Source organism: Musca domestica, unplaced genomic scaffold (assembly GCF_030504385.1).
Source record: "Musca domestica strain aabys unplaced genomic scaffold, Musca_domestica.polishedcontigs.V.1.1 177, whole genome shotgun sequence".
Taxonomy (NCBI): Eukaryota; Metazoa; Arthropoda; class Insecta; order Diptera; family Muscidae; genus Musca; species Musca domestica.
The window spans coordinates 892,290-909,412 of NW_026712235.1; the positions used below are offsets into that span (position 1 = coordinate 892,290).

General features: G+C 35.1%; 2 protein-coding genes across 2 annotated transcripts in view; both read right to left on the reverse strand.

Annotated features, from left to right (window-relative positions):
• LOC131801814 (uncharacterized) overlaps window positions 1-8,444 on the reverse strand; it is a 35,892-nt gene extending 27,448 nt beyond the window's left edge. The window contains exons 1-2 of the mRNA XM_059120780.1: window positions 8,304-8,444; window positions 7,859-8,052 (exon numbers count right to left, since the gene is read on the reverse strand). Of these exons, the coding sequence (XP_058976763.1) occupies window positions 7,859-7,869 (11 nt within the window). The 5' untranslated portion in view covers window positions 7,870-8,052; window positions 8,304-8,444. The remainder of the gene's footprint in view (window positions 1-7,858; window positions 8,053-8,303) is intronic.
• A 3,238-nt stretch (window positions 8,445-11,682) lies between these two features.
• LOC131801817 (uncharacterized) lies at window positions 11,683-13,041 on the reverse strand. Its single transcript, XM_059120785.1, has one exon. The coding sequence runs from the start codon at window positions 13,000-13,002 to the stop codon at window positions 11,683-11,685; it is 1,320 nt and encodes a 439-aa protein (XP_058976768.1). The 5' UTR covers window positions 13,003-13,041.
• Between the last annotated feature and the right edge of the window lie 4,082 nt (window positions 13,042-17,123).

Here is a 17,123-nt window from a genome sequence, read left to right on the forward strand (position 1 = left end):
TATAGGCCTATTAAAATAAAATATATATTTAACTTATAAATCAATGCCAAATTCGATGTCATTTTTTTAGATCACGTAATTAGGCCTAAAATAAATGATTTTAAAATTGAGAACTCGATTTAAATTTTTGAAACGGTAATTTGACAACAATAAAAATAGACCAATTTTTGGTCCTTGATAAAATATTTTAATTGGCCACAAAAAAAAAAAAAATAAATAAATAAATGAAAAAAATAAAACTATAAAAAATATTTTTAAAAAATCCCAAAAACTTGCATTTTCAAATAGATTTTTAAGATCATTATTTCAGCTATCAAATTTGATATTTAAGAACAAACAAATGTTCTATCGTAAATTGTAATTTTTTTTCTTTCAGGGTTTGTGGCTGACTGATTCGTAAATGTCCAGGCGGAACGGCTGAAGATAAAATCTTACCATTCTGTATGTGTAGGGGTGAGATAAAGCTGGGTTTTTGGATTTTCCAGCTATTACTGGGCTAACAGGTACCAAAAATTTAATTCATTCTATTCGGAAAACGGAATTCTAAAATTATGGGATGTAGGATAGGTTTTTATACCCTACACCACATAGTGGTAAGGGTATTATGTATTTGTGCATTTGTTTGTAACATGGAGATGGAAGCGAGATAGACCCATAGTTACTTTTTGAGGATTTTCATAGCATCACTTTCTGAGTCGATTTATGCATGTCAGCCTGTTCGTCTGTCTGCCCATGATTCTGATTGAGATGAAATTTTCCAAACAATATTTGTTTGGTCCAAGCACGAGCCCTGTTGAAATTGATGAGAATCGGTTAATATTTAGATATAGCTCCCATATATCCTCAATCGATTTCGGGTTAGTTGTGCACAAAATGCCCTGAATTTTGGCACATCCGAATTCAGTCTAGAAGCAAATACATCAAATTTGTTTATGTCCCTTACATGCGTAATATGCTCCCCACAACAATGATCTTGGGTACCAGATATAAGATACAGCTCAGAAATAAGCACCTAAAATGTTCTTCAAGATCGGTTCAGATTTGGATATAGCTCCCATATATATCTTTATCTGATTTCAGGTTTATTGTGCATCAAATGGCTTATCCTTCACATTCTAATATGTAGTCCACAACAATGAAATTTAACACCGGACATCAAATACAGGTCCTCTGGTAAAATTTGTCGAGTTCGATTCAGATTTTTATATACCTTCGATAAACATTTTCATCCGATTTTACGGTACTGTTCAACACATATTCAAATGTTTTTCCATTTGGTGAAATTCGATCCGGTATATTGACGGTGGTTTTGGAAATGTGTACCACAAGTGCACGAAAAGTACTAATTGGTACTTTTTTTGGCACAATTTGGTATTTTATGAACAGATAGTGCTTGAAACCAGCAATTTGGCATTAGGGTCGTTGTTAGCCTCATCATATGAAGGTGGTCTCGATATGTGCTATAATTGTACGAAAAGTAATGAATGGTACTATATTTTATATTGGGTGAGGGGATAGAGATAAAATTTTGAAATGTGATATTTAGATTTAATATTTGATAATGGCATCTGTGTTTAAGATTTGACGATGGTTTGGAAATGCGTCTTATATTTGTGCGAAAAGTACTAAATGGTACTAAATTGGGTATTGGGTAAAGATATAGAGCTGGAATCCTGAAATTTGATGTTAAGGTCTCTGTTGATATCTAGAATTGAGATATGAAGGTGTTTTTGAAATGTGTACCATAAACGACTAAATGGTACTAAATTTGGAATACAATTGTTGTGGCTGAACGGGTGAAACTTAAATTTTGATATTTTGTATTGGGGTCCCTGTTGCTGGTAGGTTTGTGAATTGTGTACCACAAGTGCACGAAAAGTATTAAATAGTACTATATTTGGTACAATTTGATATAGGGAGGACATTTAATGTGTGCAGTTTTAAATTTTGAATGAGGGTTGCTGTTCATGTGTTACCTTGACATATGGAGATGATTTTGGAACTGTGAATTATTGTAACGAAAGGTACTAAATGGTACTAAATTTTGGTATTTGCTGAAGGAATAGGGCTGGAATCCTCAAATTTGATATTGAGGTCTCTTTTGATATCTGAAATTGAGGTAAGGAGGTGGTTTTGGAAATTGGTGCTATATTTGTACGAAAAGTACGAAATAGTACTAAATTTGGTATTAGGTGAAGAGATAGTTCAGGAATCCTCAAATTGTATATTTAGGTCTGTGTTAATATCTTGAATTCTGATATGAAGATACATTTGCAAATGTGTTCTATAATTGTATTTAATGGTACTAAATTTGCAACAGTTTGGTTGAGGGTAAATAATAGTGTCAAACTGAACAAAATATGCATTTTGAGTACTAACAAGTAAAAATGCTGTAAATTCGACAGGGCCGAATTTCGAATACCCTCCACCATTTGGAACGAATTTGGCATTTCTCAAAAACAATAAAATTCGTTAAAAATTCTGTTAAAATCTTAAAAATACTGAATGTAGCTATACGACGACATGAACCTGCGTAGGTAACATTTGTCATAAGCCATTACAATATTCAAATGCGAAACTTAAAAAAAATCGTTTATAATGTCGATAAAATCTATACGAAGACGTGGACCTGCACAGACAATTTTTTGTCATAGGCTGTAGTATCCATTACGAACTTCAAATCCCAAATTTAAAACAATTCCGGTGAATAAATTCGCTAAAATCATCAAACTACCGAATATCGGGAGGTACCGTTATATTGGGGCTCTACGAAGACGTGAACCTGCACAGACAATTTTCTGTCATAGGCAGAAGTACCCCTTACGAACTTCAAATACCAAATTTGAAACATTTCCGGTGACTAATGTCGCTTAAATCACCAAAACACCGAAAAAGGGAGGTACCATTATATGGGGGCTATATTAAAACGTGGACCTACATCACCCATTTTCAATACCAAAAGGCCTGCGGACATAATAAACATTTGAGTAAGATTTTATCAATCTACTTCATTTCGTTCGGAAGCTACAGTGATTTCCACAGACGGATAGAGGGACGGACATCGCTAAATCAACATAGAATTTTATGCTGATCAAGAATATATATACTTTGTGGGGTCTGAAATGTATATTTCGAGGTGTTACAAACGGAATAACAAACTTAATATACCCTCCATACAATGGTGGAGGATATAAAAAACAATGTTTATATCTGTAAAAATAAATTTTGTTAAATATTCTTTTCAATATTGATTTTGAGACCTTGTAGGTGTGTGGGGTGTAACAAACACATTGTCCACACACAACTAATCCTCTGTTTGCCCCTGCGTATAACCCAAAAACATTACCCGCAATTGCAGCAAACAGACACTACTGGCATACGCGCGTATTACGCAATTGATGATTAGCAAATTTATGCAAATAGTTGAAGACAATAGCCCAATAAACAATTTGCCAATATTGTTTGTTTATTTATTTGTTTATTTACTTATTTCGTTTGTTCATTGCTTCCGAATTGCAAGGCAGCTAACCAAACAACCGAGTACCTAACAGTGTTTAGTTTTGTTGACAACAATTAGGGGGCAATAAATTAACTGGTGTTATTATACCATTGACCATCAGAAAAGCTCGACACCATCATCACCTACATTACCGGCATAAAACAAAAGCGAGGTATTACCAGCCAATAATGTGTGTTGGTCAATAAAACATGAGCCGTGGATGTGGCGTGCCATATTTGCGGCACAACACCATTGACTAATGAAGATTATGTTCAATGGAAAATGGAAAAAGTAAGATTCCGTTAGTGAGGATTTTTTTTCTATAGAAAAAATTTAAGGTTCGGTTTCACTTAAGATTTTTTTTTATAGAAAAATCTGCCTCAGTGAACTGAGGTTCCGAATTTTTTTCTATGTGAAAAAAATCAGTGAACTGAGGTTCCGAATTTTTTTCTATGTGAAAAAAATCAGTGAACTGAGGTTCCGAATTTTTTTCTATGTGAAAAAATTCTGCCCGTTTTTTCTATCTGAAAAAAAACTGCCTCAGTGAACTGAGGTTCCGATTTTTTTTCTATGTGAAAAAATCTGCCCCAGTGAACAGAGGTTCCAATTTTTTTGTTCTATAGGAAAAAAATACGCCTCAGTGAACTGAGGTTCCGAATTTTTTTCAATAGGAAAAAAAAACTGCCTCAATGAACTGAGGTTCCAATTTTTTTTCTATAGGAAAAAAAAACTGCCTCAGTGGACTGAGGTTCCGAATTTTTTTCAATAGGAAAAAAAAATCTGCCTCAGTGAACTGAGGTTCCGAATTTTTTTCTATAGGAAAATAATCTGCCTCAGTGAACTGAGGTTCCGAATTTTTTTCTATAGGAAAATAATCTGCCTCAGTGAACTGAGGTTCCGAATTTTTTTCTATAGGAAAATAATCTGCCTCAGTGAACTGAGGTTCCGAATTTTTTTCTATAGGAAAATAATCTGCCTCAGTGAACTGAGGTTCCGAATTTTTTCTATAGGAAAATAATCTGCCTCAGTGAACTGAGGTTCCGAATTTTTTTCTATAGGAAAATAATCTGCCTCAGTGAACTGAGGTTCCGAATTTTTTTCTATAGGAAAAAAAATCTGCCTCAGTGAACTGAGGTTCCGAATTTTTTTCTATAGGAAAAAAAATCTGCCTCAGTGAACTGAGGTTCCGAATTTTTTTCTATAGGAAAAAAAGTCTGCCTCAGTGAACTGAGGTTCCGAATTTTTTTTCTATAGGAAAAAAATATCAGCGTCAGTGAACTGAGGTTCCGAATTTTTTTCTATAGGAAAAAAATTTGCCTCAGTGAACTGAGGTTCTGATTTTTTTTCTATAGGAAAAAATTTGCCTCAGTGAACTGAGGTCCTGAATTTTTTTCTATAGAAAAAAATCTGCCTCAGTGAACTGAGGTCCTGAATTTTTTTCTATAGAAAAAAATCTGCCTCAGTGAACTGAGGTCCTGAATTTTTTTCTATAGAAAAAAATCTGCCTCAGTGAACTGAGGTCCTGAATTTTTTTCTATAGAAAAAAATCTGCCTCAGTGAACTGAGGTCCTGAATTTTTTTCTATAGAAAAAAATCTGCCTCAGTGAACTGAGGTCCTGAATTTTTTCTATAGAAAAAAATCTGCCTCAGTGAACTGAGGTCCTGAATTTTTTTCTATAGAAAAAAATCTGCCTCAGTGAACTGAGGTTGCGAATTTTTTTCTATACGGAAAAAAATGTCAGCCTCAGTGAACTGAGGTTGCGAATTTTTTTCTATACGGAAAAAAATGTCAGCCTCAGTGAACTGAGGTTGCGAATTTTTTTCTATACGGAAAAAAATGTCAGCCTCAGTGAACTGAGGTTGCGAATTTTTTCTATACGGAAAAAAATCTGCCTCAGTGAACTGAGGTCCTGAATTTTTTTCTATAGAAAAAAATGTCCTCAGTGAACTGAGGTCCTGAATTTTTTTCTATAGAAAAAATGTCCTCAGTGAACTGAGGTCCTGAATTTTTTTCTATAGAAAAAAATGTCCTCAGTGAACTGAGGTCCTGAATTTTTTTCTATAGAAAAAATGTCCTCAGTGAACTGAGGTCCTGAATTTTTTTCTATAGAAAAAAATGTCCTCAGTGAACTGAGGTCCTGAATTTTTTTCTATAGAAAAAAATGTCCTCAGTGAACTGAGGTCCTGAATTTTTTTCTATAGAAAAAAATGTCAGCCTCAGTGAACTGAGGTTGCGAATTTTTTTCTATACGGAAAAAAATGTCAGCCTCAGTGAACTGAGGTTGCGAATTTTTTTCTATACGGAAAAAAATGTCAGCCTCAGTGAACTGAGGTTGCGAATTTTTTCTATACGGAAAAAAATCTGCCTCAGTGAACTGAGGTCCTGAATTTTTTTCTATAGAAAAAAATGTCCTCAGTGAACTGAGGTCCTGAATTTTTTTCTATAGAAAAAAATGTCCTCAGTGAAAATTCGCAACCTCAGTTCACTGAGGCTGACATTTTTTTCGTAAAGAAAAAAATTCGGAACCTCAGTTCACTGAGGCAGGTTTTTTTCGTAAAGAAAAAAATTCGGAACCTCAGTTCACTGAGGCTGACATTTTTTTCTATACGAAAAAAATGTCAGCCTCAGTGAACTGAGGTTGCGAATTTTTTTCTATACGAAAAAAATGTCAGCCTCAGTGAACTGAGGTTGCGAATTTTTTTCTATACGAAAAAAATGTCAGCCTCAGTGAACTGAGGTTGCGAATTTTTTTCTATACGAAAAAAATGTCAGCCTCAGTGAACTGAGGTTGCGAATTTTTTTCTATACGAAAAAAATGTCAGCCTCAGTGAACTGAGGTTGCGAATTTTTTTCTATACGAAAAAAATGTCAGCCTCAGTGAACTGAGGTTCCGAATTTTTTTCTTTACGAAAAAAACCTGCCTCAGTGAACTGAGGTTCCGAATTTTTTTCTTTACGAAAAAAACCTGCCTCAGTGAACTGAGGTTCCGAATTTTTTTCTTTACGAAAAAAACCTGCCTCAGTGAACTGAGGTTCCGAATTTTTTTCTTTACGAAAAAAACCTGCCTCAGTGAACTGAGGTTCCGAATTTTTTTCTATACGAAAAAAACCTGCCTCAGTGAACTGAAGTTCCGAATTTTTTTCTATACGAGAAAAATGTCAGCCTCAGTGAACTGAGGTTGCGAATTTTTTTCTATACGAGAAAAATGTCAGCCTCAGTGAACTGAGGTTGCGAATTTTTTTCTATACGAGAAAAATGTCAGCCTCAGTGAACTGAGGTTGCGAATTTTTTTCTATACGGAAAAAAATGTCAGCCTCAGTGAACTGAGGTTGCGAATTTTTTTCTATACGAGAAAAATGTCAGCCTCAGTGAACTGAGGTTGCGAATTTTTTTCTATACGAGAAAAATGTCAGCCTCAGTGAACTGAGGTTGCGAATTTTTTTCTATACGAAAAAAATTCAGACTCAGTGAACTGAGGTTGTGAATTTTTTTCTATAGGAAAAAATATCAGCCTCTGTGAACTGAGGTTTCGAATTTTTTTCTATACGAAAAAAATGTCAGCCTCAGTGAACGGAGGTTGCGAAAAAAAGTCAGCCTCAGCGAACTGAGGTTCCGAATTTTTTTCTTTGGAAAAAAATATTCGCCTCAGTGAACTGAGGTTCTGCATCTTTTTTCTATAGAAAAAAAATTCATCCTCAGTCAACTGAGGTTCTGCATATTTTTTCTATAGAAAAAATGTCCTCAGTGAACTGGCATATTTTTTTTCTATCGAAAAAATCAGCCTCAGTGAACTGAGGTTCTGAATTTTTTTTAATGGAAAAAATCTGCCTTAGTGAGTTGAGGTTCTGAATTTTTTTCTACGGAAAAAATCTGCCTCAGTGAGCTGAGGTTCTGATTTTTTTTTCTATGGAAAATATTTGCCTCAGTGAGCTGAGGTTCTGAATTTTTTTCTATGGAAAAAATCTGCCTTAGTGAACTGAGGTTCCGATTTTTTTTCTATAGAAAAAAATCCTCAATGAAGGGTATCATGGGGTCTCCCCGACCGACTTTTCGCTTTTTTTACTGGATTTTTTTAGAAAAAATCCTCAAAGAACGATGGTAAAATTGTTTCTATGGGGAAATAATCTCAAAATGTATCACTTATTTTAATTATTTTTTTTTTTTTATTCTGGAAGTTCGACTTTCATTAAGAACCTGTGTGGCCTTGTTGCTATCTTTGTTGTAATTCTTAGTTGTCAAACAGATTCCGTTCTTATTGTCACATCTTAGCCATTAAACCGCCATTATTTCTTGTTAATTACACTTTCCATAAAATATACCTCACATCGTATTGCCTTTTCGATGATTTCAAAACTCACATTTTTTCCATCTTCCGTTTTGTTGTAGTTGTTGTTGTTGAGATCGTTACGCGAATTTCAAAATTAAAATTTGATGAGTTTTTCGATATTTTTGCAATCTCTGTATGTGATGAGAAGATTCACAAGTACACAAATCTTGTAGTTAGTACCGCGAAGATGTTGTTGTTGTTGCTGTCGGCCTTAAATCCGTTTAACTGAAACCAAAACAGAAAAAAAGAAACAATTTTGCAAAACTCTGGGTTTAATGGGTAATCAAACAAGAAAACACAGAGTTTAAACAAATGAATGAATGAATGAACGAGAAAAAAATCCGCATTGCATCAAGTGCCGATCACACAACTGAATTTTTTGTTTTTTTTTACAACAAATTTACACGAATTCAAAACCGTTTAATTGTTTTTATTTTTTTTGGGTTTTTTTTTGTTTTTGTCATTTAAATATTTACAATTTCCGTTGATTGTTTCGATTTGAATTGGATGAATTTGCTGGCTTTGGGCTGGCAACAAAAGCGCCTAACGAAGTTTAAACGAACGCGTCTCGTAAACAACTGTTTCAAATTTGAGTTTTGCACGAAGTAAAAAACCTTCCCACCAAAAAAAGACAAAAAAAATGTTTCACGTTTTCATCCTCACGCTCTCAAACAGCATTTGCTGGCTTGTGGCAAGCGTGTACATGGCTGGCGAAGAGTTGGCCTCTTCATTTTTGGGTTTTCTCGGCTGAAATGCGAAACCAACTACCAGCGGCTCATAAAAAAGTTTAAGCCGTAAACGAGAATTGGGTTTTCGTAATGAAAAAAAGTTCCAGTTGGCCAAAAGCAATATCGCTTTAAAGTTTAGTCAAGACATCAACCATTGTGCATTTGTAAAATTGAAAATGAAGATGGTTGGCAATGTTTTAGCGGCGATCAGCAAGTTTTAATTAATAAACATTTTTTGAAATAATGGCTTTAAGAATTTTTATAATTTGACAATGTTTTTGAAAAATATTTTGGAGTGAAAATTTTGAGATTATTTTTGGAGAATATCCGATTTTACTTTTGGAGAATATTTGAGAAAAAAAGCAAAATCTTTCAGAGATTTACATTTCGATTTTTAATGGATATTTTAAGAATTTGCAGAGTTTATGAATGCCGATTTTTATGTTTTCACAGAATATTGGAACTGTCAAAGGGGTTTTAAGAAGACTTTCCGCTACTATCTACGCTATCAAGGTGTATTTTCTCAACGATAATTTGAGTTTTAATCGAGCACTTTTTATGGATATTTTTCCAGTTAATATCAAAGTCAGGGTCGGGCCACGGCTAGCATTTTTATGTTCTCCCAAATTTTTTATTGCCCGATTAAATATTTTTTTCCTTGTGAGTGTGGAGCGAATTGCGTTTATTGAAGTCACGGTTTTCTGTTTGTACCTGGCCCTGGTCTAAGCTATAAATGGGGATTTTTCAATAATATATTTTTTGGGTGTTTAAGAAATCCAATTTATATTCAATTTTATGCGGAATCACAGATTCCATATTCACCACGGGTTTCTGGTTGGGAGAAATATTTAGATATAGCAATTTGTACAAAATCGCTGACCAGTTTCGCAAGTTATGGCAGATAAAAAAAATTTAAAAATTGTGACCCTTTGAGGTTGGCGTTGGCAGATAAATATCATCTTCACAATAGATCTTGCATTAGCAAAAAGTTTCGCGTTTTTTTTGAGGTTTTTGTTTTTTTTTTAAATCTTGAACCCTATGTGGGGGAGGTACCAGAAAAAATGGTCCGATCTCAACCATCTTTATAACATATATTGAGCTGAAGGAAATGTTGAGATGTGCCAAGTCCTGATGTTAATTTCGCCTTCTATGAGCTTCATGTTTACTCAAAAATTTGACCCTTTGTGGGGGAGGTACCAGAAGGAGTGGATCTATATACCCTATCTTCAAAGAGAACCGGATGTTTATTTCGGATTTTATGATCGTTTTGGTTATTCAAAATGTTGACCCTTCTTTATAACAGATCTTGTGTTGACAGAAATAATGAGTTGTGCCAAGTCTGAATGGTATCGGATGTTAATTTCGCGTTTTATGAGCCTCATGGATGTTGAAAATGTTGATCCTTTTGTGGGGGAGGTACCAGAAGAAGGTAACCGATGTATTCAAACTTTACGCCAAACGTTGGGTTACTAAAAACTTTTGTGATCGCATTTTATAAGAGTTATAATTTTCAAAATTTTGACCCTTTTCGGGGGAGGTTTTAAATGGAGTGGACCCATATTGTCCAATTTCTCACATGACCTAGCACTAATACAAATATTGGGATTTGCAAAGTTGGAGCAATATTGGAGAATCCTTTAACTTCTGTGCAGTAAAATATTTTTTTTTTTTTTTGAAAATTTCGACTTTTTTGGTGGAGGAACCAAAAGGAGTGGACCGATATTGACCATCTCGGAACTCGATCTAAATTTGATTATAATATTACTATGTACCAAGTTCGGGCCAAAACGGATACTCCCTTTGAGAGTTATCGTGCGAGTTATATAGATTAAAACACATGTAATTTATTTGATTTATTTATTTAAATATTTTTCTTAATACACAGTACAAATGCAAGGCCGTTAAACTCTAAACTCCAACTGTGCTTAAATTAATAGTGTTATGAATATTTAAACCAGCCCTGCTCACAACAAACATGAGCGGAAAAAAGAGATAATTTAAGAGAAAATTAAAATTCTGTTTTTCTTTATATTTTATGATTCCATTTAATTATTTTTAACATGAATGTTTGCCAAAATAATTTATAAAGCAAATGGATAAAAATATTTGTAAAAACAATGACTTAACACTGTTTTGTTCTTGATTTAAATAAGCAAAGAGAAATTTGACTGGAAAGAGATATTTTTTCTTGAGCACTGCTGATTTAAATCAAAAATAGATAAAGAGAAATAAAGAGAGTAAAGAAAAGAGTGAAATATTCATAAGGAGTAAGAGAGATATTATAATAAAGAGAATGGCAGTGGTAAGTGGGATACAGTGATAATGAGTTGGTGAAATGAATAAAAATAACAAAACATAATAGGTAATGAAACGAAAAAACAATAAATAAAATAGTGTGGAGGGCATAATTTAATTCATATATATTTTTAAATACGTAACTAGCGCACCAGCCAGCCAGAGAGATGAACAGACGGACGGAAGGACATCGCTACATTGTCTCCAAATGTTCTGAAACGGATTTGGTCGTTATTTCGATGGGGCACGTTGTGGCAGTATCAAATGATATATACCATCTCTAGCCATATGGCTGAGGGTATAAAGAATATTGTTGGAAAATTTTTGATATGTTAAGAGAATATGTAGAGCGCTAGAGTTGAAATTTATTGTATTCAGTTTTTCTACTTTTATCATGAGCCCAGTGGCCCTAACTGTGCATTGGCATTAGAATTTGTGGTCGAAGGTGTTGACTCTCCCAGAAAAAATTCTCATTACAAATCGAATTATCAACCCATTGTTTTGAAAAGAGACTCCCACATTTTTACTGGATATTTAAACAAAGAGAAATTTTAATAAAAACAAACTTATTTGTTATAAATAAATTATATTGTTTTATTTCATGATATTATTTCTATACATAGTAGATATTTACATAGAATTTTCACGGAATTTTCTTGTGTTATAAATTTTATTTAATATCATTTTTATATGACTAATAAAAACAGTTCATTATAATTGAGTAAAAAGTACAGTAGAACCTTCTCTGCTTTTACCGTATATCTAATGAGTTGAACAATTACGAACATTTTTAAGACCAGATACTGAATTCAGATTTTTTTAAAATTCCAATTCATTCACTTTTCTCCCTTTTCGTTAAAATATAATTATACACAAAATCTTCCAGCATATCGGATAGTCTCTGATGATATATGTCATCGTTATGGAATGCTTTGAGACAAATCTCCACTCGTTTGCGGGAAAAGAAATCATTGAAACCATCCGTGGAGGCTGTCAAGCTTAGGGTCGATTCCGGTGGCAAGACAATGAAATGGCAAAAGAAACAACTTTCAATTAGGCCACAAATTCGATATAGTTCAAAGGTGTGCCAAAATTCCGCAGAGCTTAGGAAATCTTCAATATTCAACTGCTCACGTTTTAAAAATTCTCCCATAAAACCATAATACTGCTTTAGCAAATCCATTAGATGTTTGGCGCGAAATTCACGTGAAGTGGGTATGGTTAGAAGGGTTATTAAATCCAACATGGGCGGGGCATAGCGTGATAATTGAAAATCCACAAGACGACATTCAAGAGAACTGCCATCGTGTTTGTACATGAGATTATTGGCCCACAGATCACCGTGGCAAAAGACATTACGATACTCCCTAGAAGGTTGGGCCAATTTGAAAATAATTGACATTTTGGGCTTTAAATTCCTCAAAATATAATCTGTTTGACCCGAATATTTAGGCATTGCTTTAATCAATTCCGCAAACACCTCAATGCCATTGACAAAATTCTGATAGCGCACATGTTTGGGATCGAGATTTTCTGGATAGGCATTCTCCTTGATGGCCAGGGGATATATTTGATTAATTTTCACATTTAGCTTGACCTCAAACACAATTGAGGCTGCATGCAAGCTGGCTAAAGCTTTGACAGCACTCTGCAAGTGCTCATAATCCAAAAGGCCATCCCTGCCTGCGGCCATTTTATAACCCAAATGTTGTAACTCTTCAAACACCAAAAGATGATTATCGGCATAGTAGCATTTTGGAGCAATTCTTGGGCATATTTTCTGCAGCCGGGGCAGCACTTCGCGATAGACCATTATTTCCTTTTGGAAAACGCCAAATTCCTCTAAATACTCCATGTGTGAGGCATTCCCAACAGGTGCCGATTTGCTGAAAAAGCGAATTCTATTGAAGGCAATCGAATCTCGGCCATCCTCACTGTGGGTGGTGACCTGAACATCGACAACCAAAAAATTATGATGTCCAAAAAATCCCGAAGGACTATCCGAAATCGGTTGCAATTGATAACGGATTACATTGAGGTGGAAATTTTCCTTTGTGTCTTCATTTGCCGTTTCCGTGACACCCTGATGACCAAAATATTGCTGACACAATTTTTCGACCTCATTACACGATATTTTCACTGTCGTGGCCATAATGGATGCTTTTTCCGCTATATTCGTTTGCTGGTGATCTTTTTTCTCGTCCACTTAAAATGCTGCAACAATGCTCTTGAAAATGAGATATACTTTAGTTTAGCTGTTATTATCTTAAGTCGTAAACATGTTTATGGCGCCCAACCGTTTTGTGTCATTAACTTACTAGGATAGGAGTATCTATTTAGATAAATGTTGTCGTGAGAGTTTAATTTGTAAATAAGTTTTATTTACAAATGGATTATAAAAAGATTATTATTTTATTTTAATCCGCTGCATCTGCCTATTTTTGTCTAACTCCCATGGAATTTTTCCACATTGTTTAAATAAAAACACCCCATTTATATATTGGGGGGTCAAGGTTGGGAACAAAAATAATCAAATAATAAAAATTGGGTTAAATTTGGCCAAGTCGACATTTATACACCATCCGAGCAGAGATAGACAATTAAGTGCAATGGACTTTTTTCAGTACCATTGTACTCCAAAAAGTATTGATAAATTCAGTACCATTCTTCATTTCTTCATTAAAACTGCAACCAAATTCAGACTGCTGTCATTTCTAAGCCACTCGTCCGACAGCTGTTAAAATTATTCCAGTGATAGCTCATTATATTGTTTACAAGCGTACAAACGCTTTTTGGTGAGAATTTTCCAGAAAAAATGTTATTCGTGACGGAATTCAAGCGTGATAGTGTGATTTCTTTATATTCGGCTGGAAAACCACAAGTGGCTATCGTTAGAGCACTCCAGCATTTAAATGTGAATAAATCTTTTGTGTCTCATACCATCGATCGTTACCGTGATACTGGTAGTGTAGCCCGACGTCAAGGCAGTGTACGGAAGAAAGCCTCAACATCAGCAGAAATGTTTTGAAAAGTATAGAAGCGACTTGATCGCGTCGCAGTGGACGAAAAATGGCTCGTGAGGTGAACATATCGCAATATTCCATTCGGCAAATATTGAAAAATGAGCTCGGGGTAAAACCATTGAAATTCCAAAAAGTGCAAGAACTTACACCGCAACAGAAAGAAAATAGACTGAAACGAGCTAAAGAGTTGCATCGATTGGCCGAAAGTGGTGAGCTCCGGAATTTGGTTTTCTCCGATGAGAAAACATTCGTTGTCCAGCAGTTTATAAAGAAACAAAATGGTCATGTCTACTTGCCAAAGAGGTCAGCTGGCACTAAAAATACCAAAGTGTCGATCACCTCAAGCAAGCGCTTCGCCGGGAATGGACTAAAATACCGCAGAGCAACATTCGGGCAGGGTGTGACGGTTTCATTGGCCGTTTGAAGGCCATAATTCGTGCCAAAGGTGATCAATTCGAAAAAAACTAAACTTATTCTAAAATTTGATGCTATTTTCGACATTTTTTGCTTTCATTATGGCATTTAAATTTCTTGCAGTTTTTTATCTCACCCTGTACTCCCAAAACTACCTTCAAATTTCAAACCTACAAACTAACTCTCAATGTTTCAAACTTCAGCTCCATCTGTTCACCCAAATTATACCTACTTTAGTACAGTTTCAGTACCTAATTTAGTACCATTTAATACAGTTCTTTCTAATTTCAGTCAATGGTCAAAATTTCGAATACATGTGAAGCTCATAAAACGTCAAAATAACATCCGATTCCATTCAGACTTGGTACAGGGTTGCCCATATTCGACGGACCCATCTGGCAACGCCATAACTGTTGACAGAGATGTCACATACCGCGTTTGAAGCGTCAGTCCAAGCAGATTTTTACCATGAACCAATACATGCCACGCGAGCGCTCTGAAATTTACATTCAACAGAAGAAGTCAATTGTGAAAACTCATCGTGCATTTAAAACATTAAAAAATGTGAGAAGTGCGCCTTCTAAGAACACCATTAAGCGTTTATACGAAAAATTTTCGACTGGTAAGGCTCTTTCTAATCCGAAGAGGCCATATAAAAGTCCAGCAAGGCGATCGGCCAAGAATATCGCTGCCGTACGAGCCAGTGGTGAGAGGTCCCCAAGAACATCCCAAAAACGCCGTTCTCAGCAGTTGGGCATGGCTCTGCCCACTTTACAACGGATTATTCGCATTGATTTACATTTGTTCCCGTACAAAATTCACTTGACGCAAAGAATGTTGCCTGCGGACAAGCCTCGTCGGTTGGAATGGGCCCGAAGGGCCCAAAGGTCCGTCAAATGTAGGCAACCCTGTACATCTCAATATTTTCATCAACACAAGATCTGTATAAATGTTAGTAGAGATCGAACCATTTCTTTTGGTACCCCCTCCCACATAGATTTTGAAAAACAAATCGCTCATAAAACGCGAAGTAAGCATTCAACTCCCTTCAAATACGAACGTTTTTGATAACACAAGATATGTTGTGGAGATGATATATATCTGCCAACCCCTTCTGGTACTGCACTCACAAAGGGTCACAATTTTCAATACTTATATCTGCAAAACATGTCGACGATTGTTTAAAACTGATATTTCAATCTGACATGAATATGTAATTTATCGAAATTTATGAATTCACATTAAATTGAATAGAAATGTTCGATTTCCTTCAAATGTTGCACATACCAGTATTTTTATCTGTATTAGGTAAAGTATGAAAATGGAATACTTCGGTCCGTTATATCTGGTAACTCGCGCATATTTCCACCTTTTCTAAATATTTTCACATATCTCATATAAAGTCCAAATCTGTTACGTTGCAATATTTATATCAGTCTTAGGTCAGATACGAATTGGTCAATACATATATATTCGTAATATTCATCCCACAAGAATGATATTTGGTACCAGATATCAGATACAGCCCAAACTGTATCAAGATCGGTTCAGATTTGAATATAGCTTCTATATATATCTTCAACCGATTTTGGGTTAATTGTGCACAAAATGGCCAATATCAGTCCACATGACCTGAATTTTGGTTCATCCCACCGAATTCAGTCTAGAAGCAAGTACATCAAATTTAGTGAAAATTGGTTCAGATATAGCTTCAGCACATTCGTAAGATGAATATTTTTATACCTTCCACCATAGTATGGAGGGTATATTAAGTTTGTCATTCCGTTTGTAACACCTCGAAATACACATGTTAGACCCCACAAAGTGTATATATTCTTGATCAGCATAAAATTCTATGTCGATTTAGCGATGTCCGTCCGTCTATCCATCTGTCCGTCTGTGGAAATCACTCTAGCTTCCGAACGAATTGAAGTAGATTGATGAAATTTTGCTCAAATGTATGTTATGTCTGCAGGACTTTTGGTATTGAAAATGGGCCATATAGGTCCACGTTTTGGTATAGTCCCCATATAACGGTACCTCCCGATATTCGGTATTTTAATGATTTTATGGGCACCACAATTGTTTCAAATTTGGTATTTGAAGTTCGTAATAGATACTCAGTCTATGACAGAAAATTGTCTGTGCAGGTCCACGCCTTCGTATAGCCCCCATATAACGGTACCTCTCGATATTCTGTATTTTGATGTCCCTAAAACATTATTCAGCGGAATGTTTCAAATTACGTATTTAGAGTCTTTGACAGAAAATTGTGTATGCAGGTCCAGGTCTTCGTAAAGGCCCCATATACCAGTACCTCCCTATATTCGGTATTTTGAGTTTAGGTACAAAACCCACCGAAATTGTTTGAAATGTCGTATTTGACGTTCGTAATGGATGCTATATATCTATGCTGGTCCAGGCCTTCGCACAGCTCCGATGTAACGGTACCTCCCTATATACGATATTTTGATGATTTTAGCTACATTATTCACCGCTTATTTTAAGTTTCGAATTTGGCTTATGACAAACAATGCCTATGTCGGTCCACGTCGTATAAACCCCAATATAACGGCTATATTTGGTATTTTTAAAATTTTAACAGAAATTTTTTAGAATTTTATTTTTTGAAAATTTTCAAATTAGTTCCAAATTGTGGAGGGTATTCAAAGTTCGGTCCGGCCAAACTTACTGCTTTTTAACTTGTATTTTTTTACATTTTCTAAATTTCGGGTTAATTGTGCACCAAATGGCCAATATCAGTCCACATGACCTGAATTTTGGTACATTCGACCGAATTCAGTCTAGAAGCAAGTACATCAAATTTGTTTGAAAT